This window comes from Dermacentor albipictus, chromosome 7 (assembly GCF_038994185.2).
Source record: "Dermacentor albipictus isolate Rhodes 1998 colony chromosome 7, USDA_Dalb.pri_finalv2, whole genome shotgun sequence".
In the NCBI taxonomy this organism is placed as follows: domain Eukaryota; kingdom Metazoa; phylum Arthropoda; class Arachnida; order Ixodida; family Ixodidae; genus Dermacentor; species Dermacentor albipictus.
In genome coordinates, this window is record NC_091827.1 from 92018949 (window position 1) to 92041277 (window position 22329).

Below are 22329 nucleotides of genomic sequence, written 5' to 3' on the forward strand. Positions count from 1 at the left end.
CCTGGTTCGATGTCGATGGCTGCAAGGACAGAATCCACATCTTGAAAATTCGATGGTGAAGACTCCGGAATGCTGAGATCTGTAACTTGGACGAAGTTATTAAGGGTGGCAACAACGGTTCCCTTCGCGACATGTTGCACCTCATTCCCAAAATTAGTGAGGAAAACGTTGGCACATCCGCCACGCAGCTGAACAAGGCCTCTTGCCATGCAGATCCCCTTTTCGAGTAGGAGACTGGTGTTGCTGTCTGCAATTCCCTCGTAGTCGCTGAACGCGTCGCTTGTGACTGTGACGGCTACGCTGGATCTCGGAGGAAGCATCACGTCGTCATCGGCAATGTAAAGGGCGTCGAATTTTTCTTCAGTGTTGAATGCTGCGACAGCGTGCTTGGTTGAGAAGGAAACACATGATTCCCGCAAGTTGATTATAGCGCCATTATCCTGCAAGAAGTCCATGCCAATAATCAAGTCTCTTGAGCACTCGGAAAGCACGATTAAGCTGGCGACGTACGTGAAGCCTCGTATTCCTATTCTAGCCGTACACTTGCCCGTCGGGTCGATGAGGTGTCCTCCTGCTGTGCGAACTTGTGGCCCTTTCCAAGGAGTCAGCACTTTCTTCAGTTTCCTGGCGAGCTCACTACTTACTACCGAGTAATCTGCACCTGTATCCACTAATGCGTCTACTTCGTAACCGTCAACAAACACACGTAAATCGGAAGCAACGTCACTCTTACGGCACTGGTTTCTGAGTCCCTCGTCGTCGCTCGGAGTCATCGATGGAGGTTCTTGTCTTTTCGCGTCGGCAGCGACCTTACCTCCCGAGGTCGCTGACTCTAGTTTTCCCGACGCGGGCTCTGTGAGCGGCGTCTTGGGGAGCTTGAAGACGGGCGGGGGCTCGGTGACCGATGCCTCAACGGCGCTGTTGACCGAGGTTGGTGTTGCTGGTAGGCGTATGGGGAGCTTTAACGAGTGGACAGGTACTCTTCGATTTCCAAAGGACGCTCACCATTTCGAGGGCAAGGTGCGTTCACCGGAAAACCGCGAAGCCCTGCCTGACGATAGTGGCACATTCTGTACAGGTGGCCAGCCTCACCACAATGGTAGCAGAGGGGTATTCGGTCAGGAGTGCGCCATACATCGGCCTTCCTGAATCTTCTCTCGGGTGGCGGCAGCGTAGTACGAGGCATCGAGCTTTTCATAGCGGAAGTGGCTGCGACGTCAGCACGTCCGGGAGTTTGCCTCAGCACATCGGCATATAAGAGGGTGGGTTGGCGCAGGAGTGACGCTTGGGGCTGCGCACTAAGCTGTGGTTCCCGGACCACCTGTCTGACTTCTTCGAGAACGAGGTCTGCCATCGAAGAGGGCCTTGGAACGTTCTGGTCAAGCCGTAGCCTCTGAAGCTCTTCTCGCACTACGGATCGCACGAGCTCTCGCATAACCTCCACGCTGTTTCCAAAGACGGCTGGAAATGCGTCCACAGAGGTGATGTTCATCTCCCGGTTGTACATCCTTGATCGCTGTTGCAACGTGCTTTCCATAGTCGTCGCCTCTGAACGAAACTCAGCAACGGTGCGCGGCGGGCTCTGAACCAACCCTGCGAACAGTTCCTGTTTTACGCCCCGCATTAGATGGCGTAGTTTCTTGTCCTCGCTCATGTTCGGATCCGCGCGGCGGAATAGGCGGGACATGTCTTCTACATACATGGCCACGCTGTCATTGTTACGCTGGTTTCTAGCTTGCAGGGCAGCTTCGGCCCTCTCCCTGCGGTCGGTACTTGGATAGGTTGCCAGCAACTCCCGTCGAAAAGCATCCCACGACACAAATGTCGCTTCGTGGTTTTCGAACCATGTTCGTGCGCTGTCCTCTAATGCGAAGTAAACGTTTCGTAGCTTGCGCTCTCCGCTCCATCCATTGAACTCAGCCACGCGCTCAAAGCGTTCCAGCCAGTCCTCTGCGTCTTCAAATGTGTCGCCGTGGAAAGGCTCTGGTGTCATTGGCGAGTTGACTACGATATGAGTTGGCGTGGTTTGAGTGGTCATCTCGATAGCGTTTCCGCTAGCAGATGCTGACGCTCCCATAGAATCCAGCAGAGGGGAGAACTCAGGGGGCTCACCACGTAGGCGACGACTGCTGCGTTGGTGAACAGGAGTCAATTCGATGGGTCCAAGTTGCCGTGAGTCCAGGCTCCTTTCCCTGACTTGAGAAGGGCTTGAAATCATACCCCGCACCTCCACCAGATTTGTAACGCACAATTGAGTGATGGTGCTTTAATCGCTTTACCTTGGGCGAACTTGTGCCCGACACACAGCTAAACAAGAGCTTCACAGGAGCGTCCGCAGTCTTTTCGCAAGAGACCCGCACCTCTTCTTCTTCTTCCCTCGTGTCCCGCGCTCATGACACGCTGCTCCGATGCGCGTGCCTTGCGAGCCCGTGTTGCCCGCTTCACTGCCGCTATCTTTCGCAGGTAGCAGTAAACAACTGCACGAACGCAGGAGGCAGCTGGCGCGCTTAATTTGAAATCATCTTGTGTCAATATGCATCCAAGGTGCAATATAGTTAAACATTGATGCAACAAACTTTAAAGGGACACTAAAGCGAAACAATAAATCAGTTTAGACTAATGAAGCACTGTTTGAGATCCCTGCAGGCAGTCATTTCAAAAAAACAGTTTGATTATTAGATGAAAAAATGAAGGTCCAAGTATCAGTATTTGAATTTCGCGCTGAAACCTCGGCGCCGATACGTCAGCGTGACATCAGGGATTTCAAAGTATGTTTTCGCATTTGGGCCGCGTTGGCTGAATAAAGGTTTCCGAAACTTGCCATGTTTAATATTTGGTTCCTTTAGAAAACAATGTAGTCAATCTGTACCGCTATATATAATTAGTAAGCCCTAGAAAATGCCATAAAAATCCAAGACGTCACAACCCCCAGATGTGGCAACTTAAGTAGGCGTTGCCACCCGTATTTCGTTCTTGCGCTTTTTCTGGCTTACCAAACGTCTTTTCGTTGTAAGAGTGGTGTTTTTGGTGATGTAGAATGGTAATTTACTGACGCAAAAGAAACCATTTCTCACTTTAGTGTCTCTTTAATGTAACGAAATCCTCTACGTAGCAAACCAATTTACTTTTCAGAACTTGATGTTCGCAGAATGCCTGTGCTTTAGTCTCAATATAGCCATGTTTATCAGCTGTATCAGCTGCCGCACAGGAAGACAAAGACTTTAAACAGAAACTGCACCATAGAAGAAGTAGTGAAAAGTCTGCATTACGTGCAGTTGCTTGCAGGATGAAAAATTGGGCAGGTTGGTGTAGCGTCATGGTTGCAACGGCTCAAATGGACACGGACAGAGTAAAAAAGGAGGGAACGAGAAGAAGACCAGCACCGTGTGGCGTTCCCACCTATTTGCTCTGCCCCCGTCCAGTCGCACTGTTACAACCACGACGCTACACTCGGCACCTTGGGCGAGTTTGGTGCAGAAGTGCGCGAAAAGGGAGGCAACCCACCGATGTTGTGCGCCTCATCAAAGATGACAACAGCGCTGCGGCTCATCTCCTTGGAAACCACCTCGGCGATCTTGGGGTCCAGCAGGTAGTGGTAGCTGTACACCACCACCTTCGCGTGCATCACCTGCACCCAGGAAACAGCCTGTATGGTCTACAGTCGCCGACCAATAATTCAGACACACGCAGGAAATGCCAGAAAGTCTGAATACTCGGAAATCTGAAATACTGGATTCGCCCAAAAATAAGCAATATTATGTTCCACAAATGGCCAAAAATGGTGCACTGTATTTTCGAATCATACTTTCAGGGACATCTTCAACTTCGTGTGAACAATGCAAAGTGCATTGACATCTACGAGCGATGGCATTCTTGGCACAGTGACAAGCCCGCTACCTTATAACGGCAGGGAAATGCTACCGCCCATCAACACATCCGGTGCCAGCCACGTCAAATATCATGAAAATTAAAGTTTCTTTAAAGGTAATCGCCCAAGAACACGGTGCAAGTTTGTAAACTTGTTGCTGCATGTACGTACACTTGCCTTTGGCCTAGACATTGTGCTGCCGCAATATTATTGCAACGCCTTTTATGCTATTTCTTTTCACACTTTCCGTGCTTTGTCAGGAGTTAGAGCAGTGATTCGCAGGAATTATCAATGAAATCAGCCAACCACTAAAGCCTGTTTCACATGCAAGCGAAAATGCTCGCGAATCCTGCCGCCGCGCCGCAGAAATCTGTTTCGAGCGGCGGCGGCGGCACTAGCGGCGAGGTTCGGGCAAGTTGGAATTTCATCGCGGCGGCAGAGCGGCGGCAGAGCGGCAGCACCGCTTCCGAACGGCCTGTCTCGCCACGTGACCAGTGGAGGACTAGTTCGGGAAAGCCTGCGCATAGGGCGATGTGCTACTATCGCCCTATGCGCCGCGCTACTATCAGCTGTCGATATTCCCACTCTGAATGCCAGGGCGACATCTTGAATTTGCATCCCCGATGCCATGTACAGGGAACGAAGCAAAGAAGTAAAGCTGGCGTACTCAGATAAGCGATTTATAGGCGGCGAACTACCTAGTACCTCAGTCATTGCAAGTCTTGCGCGTGACGGTATAGGTTCCCGCACAACGAAGGGCATCGTGAGCGGCCCTTCAACCAGGTCATGGAGCGCCTCAAACTTTTCTGCCAACATCTTATATTACTCCTGAATACACTCAATGTCGGTCTTCAGGAGCAGCGGCATCTGCACAAAAATATTGCACAGTAAAGTACTATTTCTGTGCAAACACAACCCACCGCGGTGTGCAACTCGGATTCCTCCTTCCGATTCTCCCAGATAGGTTTCACCCACCAGCACCGTGGAACCCGGAGTTAGAGCAAAGCCTTCTTTTTTTTTTTTAAAGGCGAGCAGAAGATCTGTGTAGAATCCTCATGTGGAGCACATAAATGCATCTCTGTTGACACCATGGTTAACATGCTGGTGTCTGTTATGGCAGCGTACCGAGCCGCTCGCGAGATTGTGCGCCGCATATGCGCATCTTTTGACAAAAACAACACAAAATATGAAAAGTAAGCATGATTTAGATACTTAAAGCGCAGGAAATGTATTTATAAAATAAAAATGTGAGAATCAGGGACAAAGCAACGCTTATATTGGTAGTCGCAAACTACCGAAACTGGCTGAAAGTCCCGTGTTTTTTGCCAGCAACATTGGTATTCGCAGCGGCGGAAAACGCGCGGCGGCAATGCATGTGAAACGAAACCTCGCGAAAAGCTTGACAGCGCCGCGCCGCTGTTCGCTCCATTCGCGCAATCGCTCGCATGTGAAACAGGCTTAACAGTAGATGATAAGATTGGCATAAAACTGATCAAAATGAATTGCCAAAAATTTGGAGCCCATGTCTCTACCACTGTCGTGTTGTTGCTACAGATAGACGAATGTACAGTCAATGCATGGACCAAATTGTCATTGGCGACTAATTGATTGACTAGGCTTCGCCATCTTCAGTCACGAGGAGTCGCCGGCGACGTATCAATACGAAAATATCACTATTTCTGCTCGACTCGATTGCCAAATCAGCACACAGTCACGTAGTTAGAGTCCGAATTATCGCACGGCGTGCTGCAAGGTGTCTAACATTGCGGTCGCCCTTATGCATTAAGTCGATGTGGCTAGAGGCGGTGCCGTAGAGCTGTCCGATAAGTAGGAGAGTGCAAATACTCAAAAATTTCAAATATTATCGAATAGTATTATATTTTTAATATTTGCATTCGATTCGAAAACTAGGTATTCAACATGTTTTAAATGTTCGACTGGAGACGAATATTCGAAACAAATCGAATATGTTGCTGGCTATGCAGGAGTAAACTTGTTTCTTAGCGTTTATTTTTATCTAATCTAAGAAAATATGCCTGATTTTGTGTTGAATTTTGCGATAATTTCATGCTGCTGGCGAAATTTCAGCTGTAAAACATGCTTAGCCACTGTACGTCTAAGCTTTCCAGAAAAGCTAGCCTTTCAGTAGTAGGGGCACGGGTTTGCAGGTTCCACCCCAATCGTGAGCTCATTGCTTGACAGCAAATGCAATAAGTGACGGCTGGTACAGGCTCAAATGCCTCCGAGTTTATGGGAAATTGATACGGTATAATAAGGCACAGGTTGGCGAGAACAAACAACTAGCAGGAATTATTCAAATCTTTAAAGCTAACATGAGCCAAATAAAAAATATTTTAGTATAACGGCTTACTAGTTCCATTTTTTTACCAATGACAATGCAATCGCAATGTTACATGTTAAAATAAACCAACTTGCTAATAAATTCATGTGCATATCATTATTTGGTATTTGATGTTAAGTATTCATATTCGATTCACACTCGAAAATTTTGATATTCGCACACTCCAACTGATAATCAAGCATGTTCGAGTAATCGGCCGGCAATTTTACTAGCGTTCTAATGCAAGCCAGACAGATCTAGGTTTGTATTATTCCGAGTTTAATATACCCAGTCAAGCTCGGATATGACAAACACCTTCGTTGCACAAAATGTGTTTGCCGTATCAGAAGTTCGTTACAAATGAATTTTCCCACGAAATTACTGATAAAAAACTGAGCAAGGTGCAGAAGAAACACTTTATTACCAAAAATGATGTACACTGCAACAACTGGCAGAAATCGGTAAATTAAGTTTTTTACACCCTTCACCATTGACTTGGACATGGCTCAGACGCTGCTGCGCCACCATTGTCAGAGAGAATGGCCCCCTGGTCTGACGTGTGGTAAGAAAAAACAAAAAAAAATTAAATGGAAAATTACAAAATATGAGTCCGGAACTTTAAGTTAACCTAGACAGAATTTGTCATCATTATCCTATTTATGTATACTGCAGGATAAAGGAGCAATTCCCATTAATTCAGCCTCAAGTTTCTGTGCTGAAGAGTGAATTACTGTGAGGCAACTGCATTTCGTTATTTATAAACAGCACTTGCACGTCAGATACATACATCATAAGAAAGTGCCTCATCATCTAACACAGTACTCAGTGTTAGAACGAGAAAAAAGGGGGTTAACCAAGGAGGTAAAGAGTGCTTCTCATAGCACTCAGTGTTGCTACAGCAAAATGTAGTGACTTCTAGGACCTTCGGCAGGACACATATTTTTAATGTCAGTGGGAGAAGAGATAGGGGTCAGTCAATCCTTGTCCAGGCTATACTCGTGGGCAACTTCTACGGCTATGGAGTGAGAGCTACCAAGGCAAAGTAAGTGCAAGTAAGATTCAGGGTGTCTACCAAGCTGACATTTCCAAATTCCCCGCGTTTTCCAGGTTTTCCATGAGTGCCTTTGTGAAATTCCCTGAGTGATGCAGAACTATGTTTTATGTCAAGACGGGCTGGAACCATATCGCTCGATGCTCTCACTCTTTCGTAAGCATAAGAAATTTTTTTTTAAGAGAACCGACTTAATCCAATTTGAATACTAAGGAGTAGTGTTTATGCTATTCAAAAAAAAGAATAGAAGGGAGGGGTTAGCAAAATGCACAGCAAATAAAATATGTCTTCGAAAGAAATTGCAAATCGAGTCAGACATTCTCAAATACAAATAAAAAGGAGATGCATACAGAAGCAAATATTTTCAAATATGAGCTACTTATACCAACTGATAGCAAGCTCAGTGGTATGAGGCCCGAATTTTGTCACAATTGAGTCTCTCTCAACAGCTCGTAAGTCAACCTCAACTGTCCTGACATACAGCCCGCGCACGACGCCTCAGTGTTGTGTTTCACTGCTTTAAAGAGTTTATTTTGGTTTGTATGAGGGACACCTGCATCTCGGCGTCAGCCAAGAGTGTTTTTTGAGCTCAGGCTCCTTCAAAGAAGCACTCGCATACTTCATTCCCCGTTCATTCTACAATGCGTTGGTCCTTTCTGTTCTCATACTCCTGTCACGCGTTCGCACTACGGACCATTTGAAGCATACTCTTGGTCAGTTTACAGTCAACGTCCAATTTTTCGGACCCCCTAGGGGCCGCGAAAACTTCCGAAAAGTCAGGCAGTCCGAAAAAATAAATGCATGTCTTTTACTGCTCTTAAGGGCTCAAATCGACACAGGCACGTCTGGAAAAGCTCTGAATGCCTGTCAGTACACTTATTAGGCATAGCGGGGCTCCTACTGTGACAGGTGAGGCCGGGTGCAAGCGTGTCAAATTAAGGAATACATACTGTGTCCCGTGACAATTGCCCCTCGCTATGCTTGTTAGGCTTCACTGCAATACTTTTGCTAATGCTTCACCGCGTCACACAACTGTACTGAGACAAAACTAACTTTCAGGAAACAGCATTATGGAATGCGTCGTGCTTCCCGAGCTTCGAAGTCAAAATTATTGCTGACAGCGGACAAATGAAGAAACACAGCACCGAACGGCAAGCAGCTTAACAGCGAACGTCGAAGCAGCTAGGCGTAGCGTTGCCGCAGTGGTGGCTATGGCTGCCAGTGGGTCTGCGTGCGATAGCGCTGGTTCGAGGCGGTGAGGTAATCAAAATGGCAGCGGTGGTGGCTTTGATTAATGCCGTTTCGGACCTGCGGTCATGCAGAACGTCCAGAAAATCGGACGCCAAAGAGTTCTTGCGTCCGAAATTTCAGACATTCTGATACATTGACCCTATGGGGTACGTGGTGGTGCCGCTAAGCCGTCCAAATTATCGGGAATCCGGAAAGTCGGTCGCTGACTCTACAGTGGCAACTCCTCCAGCCGACGACAGGGCGTCAATGACGATTCGTTATAATTCCTGTCTGTTACTCGAGCCAGCATTACCGCGACTTTCGACCCTTTCAATAAAATTACAGCTAATTTTCCCTGATGGAGGCACAAATTCCCCGAGTTTTCCCTGAGTTTTTCCAGACTACTAAAAATCCCTGAGAATTCCCGGTTTTCACGGTTTTCCCGGTTGGTAGACACCCTGAAGATCGCTCTTGAAAGAAGTTGCGCATTGTCATTCACATTTGTTCAAGCTGGGGAAAGGTAAAATAAACACATTTTTACAAAAGCAAAATAAGACAAAAGCACCACTCAGTGTCAAGCTTGAGTTGATTTTATGCTTTCCTCTTCTGTGTTCAGGCAAATGCGAAACCAGTGCAAATGGATGCCACGCCGATTCCGTACCTGTTCCAAGGAACTAAAATCGCTGTCAAGCTATGCCAGAGTACCTAGCACAACACGTACGCACTGAAGCTCCATCCTTGCACATTTCTCCTCATTACCATAGTATGTTGTTTGCGAATATATAGAGCTTCTTAGCCTGCATCCTGTCAAAATTTTAATCAATGAAATTCTGGAGCTTTACGCGCCAAACCAAAATCTAATTATGAGGCATGCCAAAGTGTGGGACTCCAGATTAATTATGCCCACATGACTATATGCACTTAAACCTACGTACCCGAGCATTTTTGCATTTTCACCCCCATCAAAATGTGGCCGAGATCAAACCTGCAACCTTGAGCTCAGCAACGCAAGACCATAGCCAATAAGTTCATTGTAGTTGACAGGCTGACTTAGCGACTCATCAACAGGATTCAATTGCCCAGGGCAACAGAATGGATAAAAGATTCGATTAATTTATTCAGAGTTTACTTATATGCAGCAAGATATGGTACACCACCATGAATCAGCAAGAAAAAAAAAGGACTCACAGCTTGCCGTGCCACGAAGTAAGGACACAGCTGGTGCACCCGCCCATACTCCTTCAGGTCATCCTGCACGAATGAGCAAACAGAATCGAGATCGCAAACTGAGCCACCATCAAGATCACACAAAGCTGGCACAGTAGCAAGCAGCACACCGCTGCCAGCTTTCCAAGAAGCCAACCGGCATGCTGTCTCACTTTGGCTGAGTTGGTTATCAATGGCTAGTACGTACCACTGAAGGAATTTCACAAGAGCCACAGGACTGGTAACTGCATCATTTTATTATTACTAGCAGCTTCCAAATATCGTATTTATTTGCCTAATGAATGCACCGCCAAATTAGCCACGAGAAATCAGATTTTTTTTTCCTCGCGTAAAGAACGCACCCTCAACTTTGCTGCTGTGCAGTCCCACGATCGAATGGTGATGCTGTAGTTTTTCGGAGAGACTACAATCTTTGACTCTCGCACTTATGCTAAAAGCAAGCGCACTTAATGCTTAACACATTCTTTCCTCCAGTGCTGACGCAAAGGCACCTCGCAGATTCGAGAGAGAAAATAATGCAGCTGGCTCTTTACAACATACCCAGTTTACATACTTTACGCTGACATAATAGCAGAGCATGGGAGAGTCTAAGTGAAGGCACAGCTGGCACTTGATCCGCATAGTGGTCATAGTTGAGCGTAATGCCGAATTCGCGTGTCTGTGGCTCGCTTTTCTGCCCGTCTTGGGTTTCGATGTGTGTGATGGAACTTGGGGAGACGCGGCAATCGAAGTGGTCAAATTGTAAAAATTTTCGATTTTCCAATTAATTTTTTTTTCCATCCACGGACCATTATTTACCCTGTAGTGAAATATTATAACAAAATACACGGTAGAAATAAAGAAAACAGCACTTTCCTAGAATGCCGTCATCAAAAATTGCGACAAAATCTGGCTTCGGAAAGCCCCGTCGCACCGCGGATCATTCGGCTATCCGTTGACGCAGTGCCGCCATCTTGGTACCATCGTAAAGAAGAGAGATCGGAGGTAAAGATAGCTGGAGCAACCTATTTCTCCACCGAAAAATAAACCAACAAACATAAGCGAAAGAAAGGCAAATGCGCCATTGTGATTGGGCGCAGTAGTCACATGGGGCACAGGGCACACTCCTATTGGCTGTTGTAGATTTGAATTGCTGATGAACCTCTTTCGCGTTCATCTGCGCAGCAGCGAGCTGCGCATTCCAATTAATGTGACTGATGATTGCGTGAGCTTAACGCACGTGTTCTGTGATGAGCCCCAAAGGAATCAAGTTGCGAATGGGTATGAAAGACCAAGACAGGCATGGAAAAGAGGGAGAAAACCACTCGTAGAAGCAGATGCTACCGAGCTTGTCAACGGCGGACGTGGTTGACCGGTAGAGCGCATCCGTGAGCGATGGTGAAAGTGCGTTCACAAGCGATGGTGAAGGCACGTCTGCGGGCGAAGGTGAAGGCACCTCCGCGAGAAATGGTGAAGGCACGTCCACGAGCAATGGTGAAGGCGCGTCTGCCAGCGATGGTGAAAAAATCAAAATAGGGGGATGGCAGAGCTGATGTGAGAACACTATAATGGTGGGGAGGTCAGTGCCCTCCCCACCACCTTCCTCCATCTGGCTGCTGATTGTGTTCACTCGTTTAACTGCTTCCCGAGTGCTTCGACGACACGTAACAAGCCGCAGCTGTCGACGTTAAAGAATGGCACTGCTATAACAACTGCAAAGAGGTGTCATAGGTAGCAAGCAATATGCAAGCACTGCCGAGGCATCGCTTTGGTGGCCTGAAAAGGGGCCTTTAAAACATTGGGAGAAGGTTGCCGCGGCAGCCTGTCAGCTTGAGAGATCCCAAAGAAACGCTGAAGGGAGATCACCACAAGCATCTCGCCACACACTTCTAGTGGCTTACACATGGAAAGCTTATTTCCATCAGCCTTGCACGCTACACGTGAAGCTTGCCGACATCCTTCTCCAAGGCATCCAAGGGCTCCACATAGTGCAGCGAAAGGTTCCTTGCGAAAACGAAGCCCCAGAGAGACTGAATCACAGGAGGGCTGGGCCTCCTGTGAGGACAACGTTAAGGCAGCCCGCCCTACCATCTCATCGCTGCCATCGTTGCCATTGCTATCTGATGCAAGCACGTTCGCGACAATCGTCTCATCGGTTAGAAGTACTTAGTTTCCAAATCTACAGCCCTGCACTTTCTTTTCACCGACAACATTGTGCATTGCCGATGATCAGCGGGCGGATCAGCCATCTTCCATTTCGGCACAAGTCAAGCGAAGCTGAGAAACTGCATGGCCAGGAACGACTCCGATACAACAAACAAAGAGAAACGTGAGCAATTAAGCTGTTTGCAGAACTGTGTTGAATGAGGAGCTTGTGAGCAACATGCGAGCAATCTGCTTGCGGCGCAGTTGGAGCAGTCCGTTCGTGTTTCCTAGGGTGGGGCAACGTAGAGCTATGGGCACAGCCCATTCGTGTTCGGAGGGGTGGAAGGGCGATGAGAGAGAGCTGCGCCGAGATGGCTGGAAAATGAGCACGTGGCGGCTGTTGGAGCAGCGACTCATCATGCAGCATCTCGAATTTCTCACTTTCTTTTTTTCTTTTCCAAGATTTCGCATTTCACTACCTTCTGGCTCGGACACCCAGCAGCCAGACTTCATCGTCATAACCGATAATGCTGCATCGGGGCATTGTAGTAAGTGGGTTATTTCACTATGAAAAACATACAAAAGTGGACGGTGCAGCAGCTTCTCCTTGTTATAACTGATGTATTGTTAAAACTGGTACAGTTAAACCTGGATGTAACGAACCTATATGTAACGAATTCCTGGATTTAACGAAGTTTTTGAATTCCCCAACGCTGCCCCCATTGAAGCCCATGTATTTTCGACCTTGATGTAACGAACGCGTTGCGGCGGTTAGCCTTGATGTAACGAACTCCCAAAGCTGATCAGTCATTACTTTTTGCACTTTTAAGGAAAATTCGGCCGAAGAAATGCTCTAGATTATTGAATATTAATATTGTAAGGAGCCAGCAGCTACGCGAACGCCAGGGATTGCCGCGACCGAGCAAAGTTAGCGATGATGATGATGATGGCGGCAACTAGCGCCGCTCCGTGCCTAACGTAGCAGTCTTTTCAGGCTTTGCTTGTCTAGCGTGACGCCAGGTGGCATTGGTATCGGCAGCTGATTTCTCTTTCAGATTTATTTTGTTTCGTTAGATTTGAGGACAAGCATTCTTATTTAGTGATTTTTATTTGTTTCAACAGCTTAGACGCACTTATGTGTAAGAATTCACTTGAAAAGCAACGCTGATAGCCGGTTCTTTCATTGCCAGGGCGCGGGAAGGGAGAGGGACGATGACGAACGACACTCCATGACGAACGACATGCGTCACTTTTTTTCTTTCTCTATGGATGCGTTGCATTCGCCATTTTGAGTGTTGTCCTGCGCTCTGCACGTGTGCGTGTGTCAACTGTGCCCTGGTACTGGCTTGTCCGACTTGTTTTGGAGGTGCTAGGCCTGCCTGTCGGCGTGTAGTCGTGCGTCTCCGCTTCTAACTGCGTCGTCGGTTGGTCGTGATGAGTTCTGCTGCCAGAAAACGAAAAGTTCTGTCTTTTGAAGACAAACTCGCAATTTTAAATGCTGTCTCCGCGGGCGAGAAGAAGAAGGACGTTGCCGCCCGTTTCAGCATTCCAGCGAGCACATTATCAACGATTTTGAGTGCGGAACACAGCATCAGAAACGCAGTGGAGTCGGGAACAAGCTCGAAGAAAAAAAGACTGAAGCTGTCCACATACACTGATGTGGACAAGGCAGTGTTCACATGGTTTTTGGACACGAGAGCCAGAAATGTACCCATAAGTGGTGCGATCTTGCAACAGAAGGCAAAGGATTTTGCGTGTATCTTGGGCCATGATGATTTCAAGGCAAGCAACGGGTGGCTGCAGGGATTTAAGAGCCGGCATGGTGTCGTCGGAAGAGTAATCAGCGGCGAATCTGCCTCCGCAGACAGCGATGCTGCTGCTTCGTGGGTGGCTGACGAGCTGCCTGGAATCCTGAGTCGCTTCGAGGCGGCTGATGTCTACAATGCCGACGAGACGGCCCTATTTTATCAGATGCTTCCAGGCCGCACGCTAGCGTTAAAAGGCGATGACTGCCGCGGTGGAAAGCAGAGCAAGCTCCGCATAACGATTCTGCTGTGTGCCAACCGCGACGACACAGACAAGCGAGTCCCGCTAGTTGTCGGCAAAAGTGCCCGTCCCAGGTGTTTTAAGGGGACGAAGCGTATGCCCGTGAAGTATGTGGCGAATTCCAAAGCTTGGATGACTCGGCCAATATTTTCTGAGTGGTTGAAGGGATTTAACCAGGACGTCAAGCGGCAAGGCCGTCAAGTTTGCCTACTGCTGGACAATTGCTCGGCGCACCACGTCGAGGGCCTGCAGCTGTCGAACATCGAACTGCATTACTTCCCGGCCAACTGCACGTCTCTGCCCCTGGACAAAGGGGTCATTAACAGTTTTAAATGCTGTTACCGGCGCCGACTAATCCAGAAGATACTTCTCGACATCCGTCTGGAACGGGAGATGAAGATCGACATTTATCAAGCAGTCGAGATGCTTGCTGCCTCCTGGCAAGAGGTGAGGGCAGAAGTTATCGCGAATTGCTTTTTAAAGGCCGGAATAGCCAAAAACGCACGGGCTGGTGCCGACGAGGAGGAGGAGGAAGACCTTTCTACTCCGTCCGATGTGGCCGAAGCGTGGAACGAGCTATGCACTAACGGTGGTGTACCCGACGACGTTGAACTGACTGACTTTTTGTTTGCCGACAACGCCGCCGTGGCTACAGAAGAAATGTCTGATGCAGCAGTAGCTGAAAGCGTGCAAAGTCCCGATGGCGGTGATGATGGTGCCTGTGAGGCAGATCCGTGTGACGTGCCTTCTGCAAAGGAGGTGATGAACGCAATGGATGTTATGCGCCGTTTCGTCGGCTCGCTCGACGATGAAGGAGCTCTACACGATTTAGCTTCTTTGGAGCGGCGTGTTGCGCCGTCACTTGTGCCGAAGAAGCAAGCGCAAATTACGCAGTTTTTTGGTGTAAAATAAATGCTTGAAGGGTGAGTTCACCTTCGCGGATATATTGAGCTATTTGGTTTCGTTTCTGCATCATTCGTACGAGCCTTCATGCGAAACCTGCATGTAACGAAAACCTGCATGTAACGAAAAATTGCGAGCTTTTGTCAACTTCGTTATATCCAGGTTTAACTGTATCATTATAAGTGGGTTCAACTGTATTCAAAAGGAATGCATCTACAGAAGTAACTATGTGCGCCTTCTGGATAGACGGTTCGACACAAAGAATTGGCAAGTGCTCTTCATAAATGACCATTATCCGAGCCACGGGAAGATCGACACCCTCAAGGTGATGGCTGTGAAATGTTTGCCTGCAAACACAACCGCGGTACTGCAGCACAGGAATCAGGGCATCATTGAGGCCGCCCGCACGCTGTACCGCAAGGCCCCTTTGCAGTGAATGCTCACAGCGTATGACGCCAGCATGAGGTACAACATTGATTTGCTTGATACTATCTATTTGCTGAATTTTTCATGGAAAGAAGTCGCACCTTCGAAGCGACCCTGACGATGACCGGACTCGCAGCGATCTGTACGAGCCTGCTCAAAAAATTGCTGGCCAAGAGGTAGAAGGTGACTTGGAGACATTTGCGTTGGCTGACGCTGCTGCTCCCGTGGTCGCCCTAGCGACGGATGCGAAGATACTAATTAACACTGTTGATGGAGTCGACAAGGATGCAGAGCCACGTGAAGTGCCAACTATGGTGCAGACGCGGGAGTACCAATGCCTGCTGCGAAATAAGGTTGAATGCATGGGTGGCGACCACGGCCTCGTGCAATGCTTGGTCAAATTAGAACAGGAGTTGCTCGCACCCAGTAAGAACTTGAAACAGCCAAGGCTCACTGCCTTTTTTGCACCTCAATAAAGTTTTACTTCACTGAATACACTGTATTTTGACTTCATCGCAGTTGTGGCGCAATTAGCACTCGACTGCTTTAGCCTTTCTCAAGTGGTTGCTTATATCGAATTACTACTTACAACAAATTTTTTCACTGTCCCACCGACTTCATAATAACGAGGGATTACTGTATACCGCAAGCAGCTCGTGACCAAACGTGCTGTAGTGCGCTTGAGCAGGATTCAGCTTCTGTGAGAAAAATCTCAGTGCGCACCGGGAGTTGCACTGGAACTGTAGTAAAACAGAGCCAACAGCCACACTAGATGCATCGGTGATAAGACACATTGATGCAATATGTAAGGGTTGCACCAGCAGGGTGGCACCTACCAATGCGTTTTTCGCAGCTTCAAAGGACTCTTTGGGGTCAGACGTCTAGGACAGTGGAGAAGACTGAGCTTTAGTGGTCTTGAGAAGCTAGGTTAGTGGCATAATAATTCAGATGATGTTGGGAAGAAAATGGCAGTGGAAGTAGGGCAGTTCAAAGAACTCGTGGAGCTTTCCCAGTGATGTTGGGCGAGGGAACTTGCGCAAGGCTTGAACTTTCTTTTCCAATGGCCAGACTCCTTCAGGAGTCACGCGATGCCCGAGGAACTCGACGTTGCGGGCACCAAAGACACACTTTGTGGGGTTGATGAGAAGGCCACATTCCCGGAGCAGAGAAAACACCAGGCGTAAATGGTTGCTATGCTTTTCTGGAGGAGTGCTAGCCACCAGGAAGTCAATCAGGTATCCAAAAGAGGAGTGCCTGGTTGGCCTCGTTGATAAACCTCTGGAACGTCTGAGCAGCGTTTCAGAGCCCGAACGGCATGCGGACGTACTCGAAGAGCCCGAATGGTGTCGCAATTGCAGTTTTTGGGATGTCCGCTGGCTCAACAGAAATTTGATAGTAGGCCTTCACTAAATCTATATCGCTGAATACTACCGTTTCAGCTAGGTAGTTGGCTGCAACGTCATGAATGTGGGGGAGTGGATAGCGATCAGGGACGGGGCTTGCATTGAGCGCATGGTAGTCGCTCAACAACTAACGGGCGCCAATCTCCTGGGTTACGCTTTGACACCATGTAGAGAGCTGAAAACTGCTCAACAAAGGACAGATCACACCCAGTTGCACCGTGCAGCAGCTATGACTTAAGTCCCAGCACATCGCCTGCAAGATAAGGTGTTTAATCTGGGAGGTACCGCCAAGGAGCTGCGCATTCCAGGTAATGTAGCACTTCCAGCCAGCAATAATGGAAACGCTATTTTTTGCCCCCAGTTTCCATATCAACAATGGGAATATTTTCTATCTTTACACGATGCTTTCCCTTGTAATTCAAACATGATATTTTGCACGGAGGTTCCTCTATATCTCCACTGTGTTAACCCATGTGCCGGGCAGCCGTATTTTGTACTTTTAGAAGCTATTTATGGATGGCCGCACTGGTGTCAGTTTACCTGAACATGGTTAGATAAGTTACTGATACCCTGCAATAGTTATCTGAACACACTTTTGTATGTCTTTGGTTGTTCTTATCTGGCAGCTGGCATGCTGTCCCTGAGAGTGAGATATTGGATATTCTCCTGGATAGTGACAGTGATGACAAGAGTTGTGACAACAGCACTTTGTCTGAGCCTTTTTCTACTGATGAAAATGAACCTGATGGTAAGTGGGATTCAAATTCACCAGAGGATGACCGTCCATGCCGGAGTGCTTCAAACTTTTTCGCACTATGAAATGCTTGTGACTTTAAAAACTGCACACAGTAAAGTGTGAATGATTCTCAAATGTAAATAAATGTGCTTCATGATTTTTCCACCAAACGTTTGACCCATGCGCTGATGGCACACAGAAAAACGAGCGTGTAACATACTACAGCTTTCGGTAAAAGAACACGTGATACAGAAAGCCCGCGTGCATGCACTGCAGGCAGCAGAAAATGGGTTGTTTTTTTTTTTTTTACGTGGATCAAACTTTTGTTGGAGCTGGCACTTAAAACATGGTTGTCATCCTCAATGCAACGGTTAACAGAAGCCCCCACAGCTTTTCTCGCTTGATGGACTGTACAGGGTACAGAAACATCAGCATTCGAGCAAAGCACTAACAACGAACTTACCACACTGTAGATGCCAGTGGGCAGGGGAATGTCTCGGCCCTGGGCGTCGAAGTTCTGCGCAGAGAGGGCAACGAGATCAACGGTAAATGGGGCTAGTTGGCATTAGCACATCATTCCATTAGACAAAGACAAAGGAAAGACAAAAGTGACAGCACTGCACACTGACTAGCAACTGACGTTTTTTATTAATCGGAGCTCGAGCGAAGGCAGGTGCTGTTTCACTACAAAGATGCCATAGCAAGAAAATTAATGCGGCCATTTTGTTTTTTTTTATAAAGTCAAAGTATTATATTTACACAACTGTAAGTTGACCACTTTCTTTAAATTTGAAAATCTGAATTGGGGCGGTCGACTTACAATCGAAACCAAAACATGGCACCGCCAAAAAGCGAGACCAACAGGAGCTACAACGTAGTTACAATTTTGTTTGCTCTATGGGCCTACCCGTAGCTTTTCACTATATCGTGTGTTTGTTCACTTTTCAAAAGGGTTTTTCAACATTTTTGAGAGTTTTACAGTGCACACAACACTCATGGGAGGGGGGGGGGGGTCGATAGTTGATGGAAGCGCTGCTGTTCCATTCACAGTGGCATCCTCAGAACGGCGGCACTTGCGGGGAGTATCGGTAGTTCATGGAAGAGCAGACACCGCTCACTGGTTTCTCTTTCCCTGTAGTGCTTAGCTTTCTCTATAGTTTGATGAAATGCATTGGTTTGACGCGTTCCACTTGACTGCAGGCTACATGCTACTTCTGTGCTTCCCCAGTCGTCATGAGTGCTCTAGGCCCACTAATCGTTCGGCACTCGTTCACAGCAGCGTTCAAGGGGGCTGCCGGCCTTTATGCCGAAGAAACAAATCATTGCAGCAGTGGGCCGCAAGTTCGATGTTTCTGAATGGGTGGTGTGAGAGTGGCGACTGCAGCGAAGCGAAATTTTCACCTGTGACGGCAAGTGAGGAATTTCCCATATACCGAACTCTGGACGCTTTCCGGAGCTGTAGGCTAAGCTTACGTTGTACGTCACTGAAATGCGTGGTCGGTCCCTGCCAACGAAGTGCGACATGTCATGAAACAAGCCCGTATCTTTGCCTTCTAAGGACCTGCTCCGCCATGAGTACGAGTGGCTGGCGGCAGAAAACCGCGAAATTACGCCAAATCAGACGTGTCAAATGAGCCTCCCTGATGGCTGCATGTGGTTGGGTGCATTCGGCGTGGGCTGCTGTTCCACAAGATGTCGTGGTGCGGTCGTTTGCCAAATGTGAAATTTCGCGGGACGACGACGTGTTGTGGGACCGTAGCAACGATGACAATGGCAGCACTAGTGAAGACGAGTAGTCCAGTGACCATGTCGGCTACTAATAAATTTTCGTTATCGAATGCGCCCTCGGGTATGCTCTCCTTTTTTCTTCCTGTCACGCAATAAGGGGGGGTTTGACTTACATTCGAGTCGACACACAATCGTGTAAATACAGCATGTGCGTGAACACGCCATCATTGGTCCTCCTGGACAGTGAACTCGCTCTGTTGGATGTTTGACCATGAGGTTACCAGGTGTCTGTCACAGTAAAACATCGTTAACTCATATGTCATTATTTTGGAAAATCGGATAATTCAGAATCTTCCTATGGATGCATTTGGCCAAACCGTGGAGCCAAGCAAGCTCGGAGAGCCGCAAATGCGCAACGTAAAAGAGCAAAGGCCTCGCTAGTATCCAATCGAAACGAAGCAACAAAGTCCGCATTGCCATTCATCAGCGGAAAGCGACAGGAACTCTGGAACGCTTCATATTTTTTTGTCTTTATGGCCTTTATTCTTTCGTATGCTGCTGCGTGTTACACTGTGTTGAGCACGTACCTTTAGAACTGCCTAGTGGCCACTGTGATCGTGTCAACAGCAACCATGGTTCCGTCCGCAGCGGTTATGCCAAATAGTACTTTTTTTTTTTTACTCAATGTGTGCACTGGCTATGCCTTTCAGAAGCACGCAGTTACCATCTGTGACCGTGTCAATCGTGACTGTGCTTTCGTCTGCAGTGGTTGCGGCAAGCAGTAGTTTCATTCAAATAGCGCTTTGGTCACGTGCCTTCACGATTGTGTTGTCAGCACACGCGATTGTGGTATCGAAAGTGACGACGGTTTTGTCCGCAGCGGATGCAGCAAACAGCAGTTTCATTGTGACTCGGTGCACATTGGCTGCGTGTCTTCAGAATTGCGTGGTTGCCCTCCATCCGTGATTGCATCGACAGCAACCACAGTTTCATTCGCAGTAGCTGCGGTGAGCAATGGTTTCATTTTGACCGAGCGCAACGTGTAGGCGATACCGCAGCCCGCACTGGCATCGAATCTGGTAAATGGACAGCCTGTTGGCCACCAGCTCACTGGCGAAAACCATGCCCTGGATGAAGACGTGGGTTTCACGCCATGGCCACAATGCCAAGGAAGCAGCGAGGCCCTTTCTGCCGGGAGCACTAATCAGTCACGAGATGATGAGAATTGCAGCTTCTGAACTGCTTTTGCGCAAAGCAGAAACAGGATTTGCCGATTCATTCAGTAAATAAAATCGTGTTGATGTAGTTAGCATTTGTTTATTGTTCTCTTTGTACACTCGATAATTCAACATTCAGTTAAGTTGGACATTCTTCTTAGACCTGTGAAATTGAAGTTAATGAAGTCTTACTATAGTATGATGCCGGGCTGTTTTTGCTAGAAACCTAAGTAGTGATGGTTATGACACGTCAATACGATTAGCAAGCGCAAGGAGGGAAAGCCTGGTGCCTTTAAAAAAGCTTGTTTCAATCAATAAATACATCAGTTGCTAGTTGGAACGAATTCTTGTCGTTAATGTCTTTCCTTTATCTTTGTCTTTTATACTGCAGCAATAACGGCAAGATCAAGGTGCATCAAGTAAGCAGGGGCCTCAATATCAGTTCAAGGAATTACCATCATCATCCTTGTTATGACCACTGTTGGATAAAGGCCTTTCCTAGCAATCTCCTATTACACATTTAATGCCAGCTGACGCCCATCTTATGCCAACAAATTCCAAAATTTTATCGAACCACCTGGTTCTCTGCCGTCGTCGATTTCGCTTCCCTTCCCTCTGGGAAACCATTCTGTAACTCCAATAGACCACCTGCTATCTTCACTAAGCATTACATAGCCTGCCCAGCTTCATTTCTTCCCCACTCCAATCCAATAAATGCAATTCAACAATATGATTGCTCCATTTTGTATTAGATGAAGTGAAAAGGCAACCCTGAAAAAGCTCCAGCAGTGAGCAGCGTGACGAAGTGGCTGCCCCGTGACAGCAACAGAGAGGTCATGTTACAGATGTGCAAACCGGAACAAAAAGACCACGGTCTTACCAAAAAACGTTTAGTGTCTTCTAGCACAATTATGCCAACCTGCAATTGTCCTGGTGCATTACATTGGTCGAAGAAACAGGCACACACAGGCTACACCACTTATTTACAACCTGCCCGCCCAGACCGCGAAGAAAATATTTTTTTTTTCACAGCTAGTGGTCCCCAGATTTTTGCTTGCGACTATAAAGGTTAACTTTCCAGACGAACTACAAGACACATGATCAGCATTTGTGTTTGCCATCTCTCTTGCATGTCATGTTGTGGGTGCTTCGTTTCTGCGAGTGTTTACATTCATGTGCCCCCATCCTTTATGCAGCAGTGTTTAACCAACTCATTCTTCTGCAGTGTTGCAGTGGCCCATGATCTTTATTCCAGCTGGGTTTTCCTATAGGGTGGTGTGCATATGATTATAATTTATCTCTCTTTTTTTTTCTCGTGGATGAACCGATGCATAGATGTCATCTGTATGACAGTACATCCCGAATGAAAAAACTTTGCATTGTTCCAAACATGAGCAAGAACTAAGCCATGGTAAGCATAACATTTAAGGTTGGTACAATATAAATGCAGGTAACTCGGGTGATTATAGTGTTGCCGCAGAAGACCGCTCAAGGTCGCACTCACCTCAAAGAAGGAACAGCACTGAGTGGCTGGGTCAGTGGCCTGCGCCCGCCGGTACGAGGCCGTCAAGCTGAAGCACCGGCCGTCCACTACCCGGCCGTCACGCTCCAGACTAACCTGCAACATGCCAGATGTGCTCTAGTCACACAGTAAACCCTCACTTTAAATATGAAAGCACAAACTATGGCGCTTAACACCCCGGAACATACATAGTAGAATCCAAAGGACACCATGATTGGGTGATTCAAGACTAATTTCGACCATATGGGGTTCCTTAACATGTATAGAAGCACAGCACACCTAACCTAACCTCTAACCAGGGGTTTCCCCAGGAATCAAATCAATGGCTGTGGGGGGGCGGAGGCTAGATAAACTATATAAACTGTTTCTTTTTTAGTGCATTAGTTAAAAAGACGTCTATTACCCAAATGCTCATCTCCATCACGTTTTCCTTTTTCTCTATATACACCTGGGAGGCAGTGTTTTCTATTTAATCTGAAAAATAAAAAAAGCACTTATTCTTTAGAA

General features: G+C 47.4%; 1 protein-coding gene across 1 annotated transcript in view; it reads right to left on the reverse strand.

Moving 5' to 3' along the window:
• The window catches only part of Xpd (general transcription and DNA repair factor IIH helicase subunit Xpd), an 88771-nt gene that overhangs the window by 56210 nt on the left and 10232 nt on the right, over positions 1-22329 (reverse strand). Inside the window, exons 6-9 of the mRNA XM_070522465.1 lie at positions 21805-21918; positions 17819-17872; positions 9679-9741; positions 3505-3628 (exon numbers count right to left, since the gene is read on the reverse strand). Of these exons, the coding sequence (XP_070378566.1) occupies positions 3505-3628; positions 9679-9741; positions 17819-17872; positions 21805-21918 (355 nt within the window). The remainder of the gene's footprint in view (positions 1-3504; positions 3629-9678; positions 9742-17818; positions 17873-21804; positions 21919-22329) is intronic.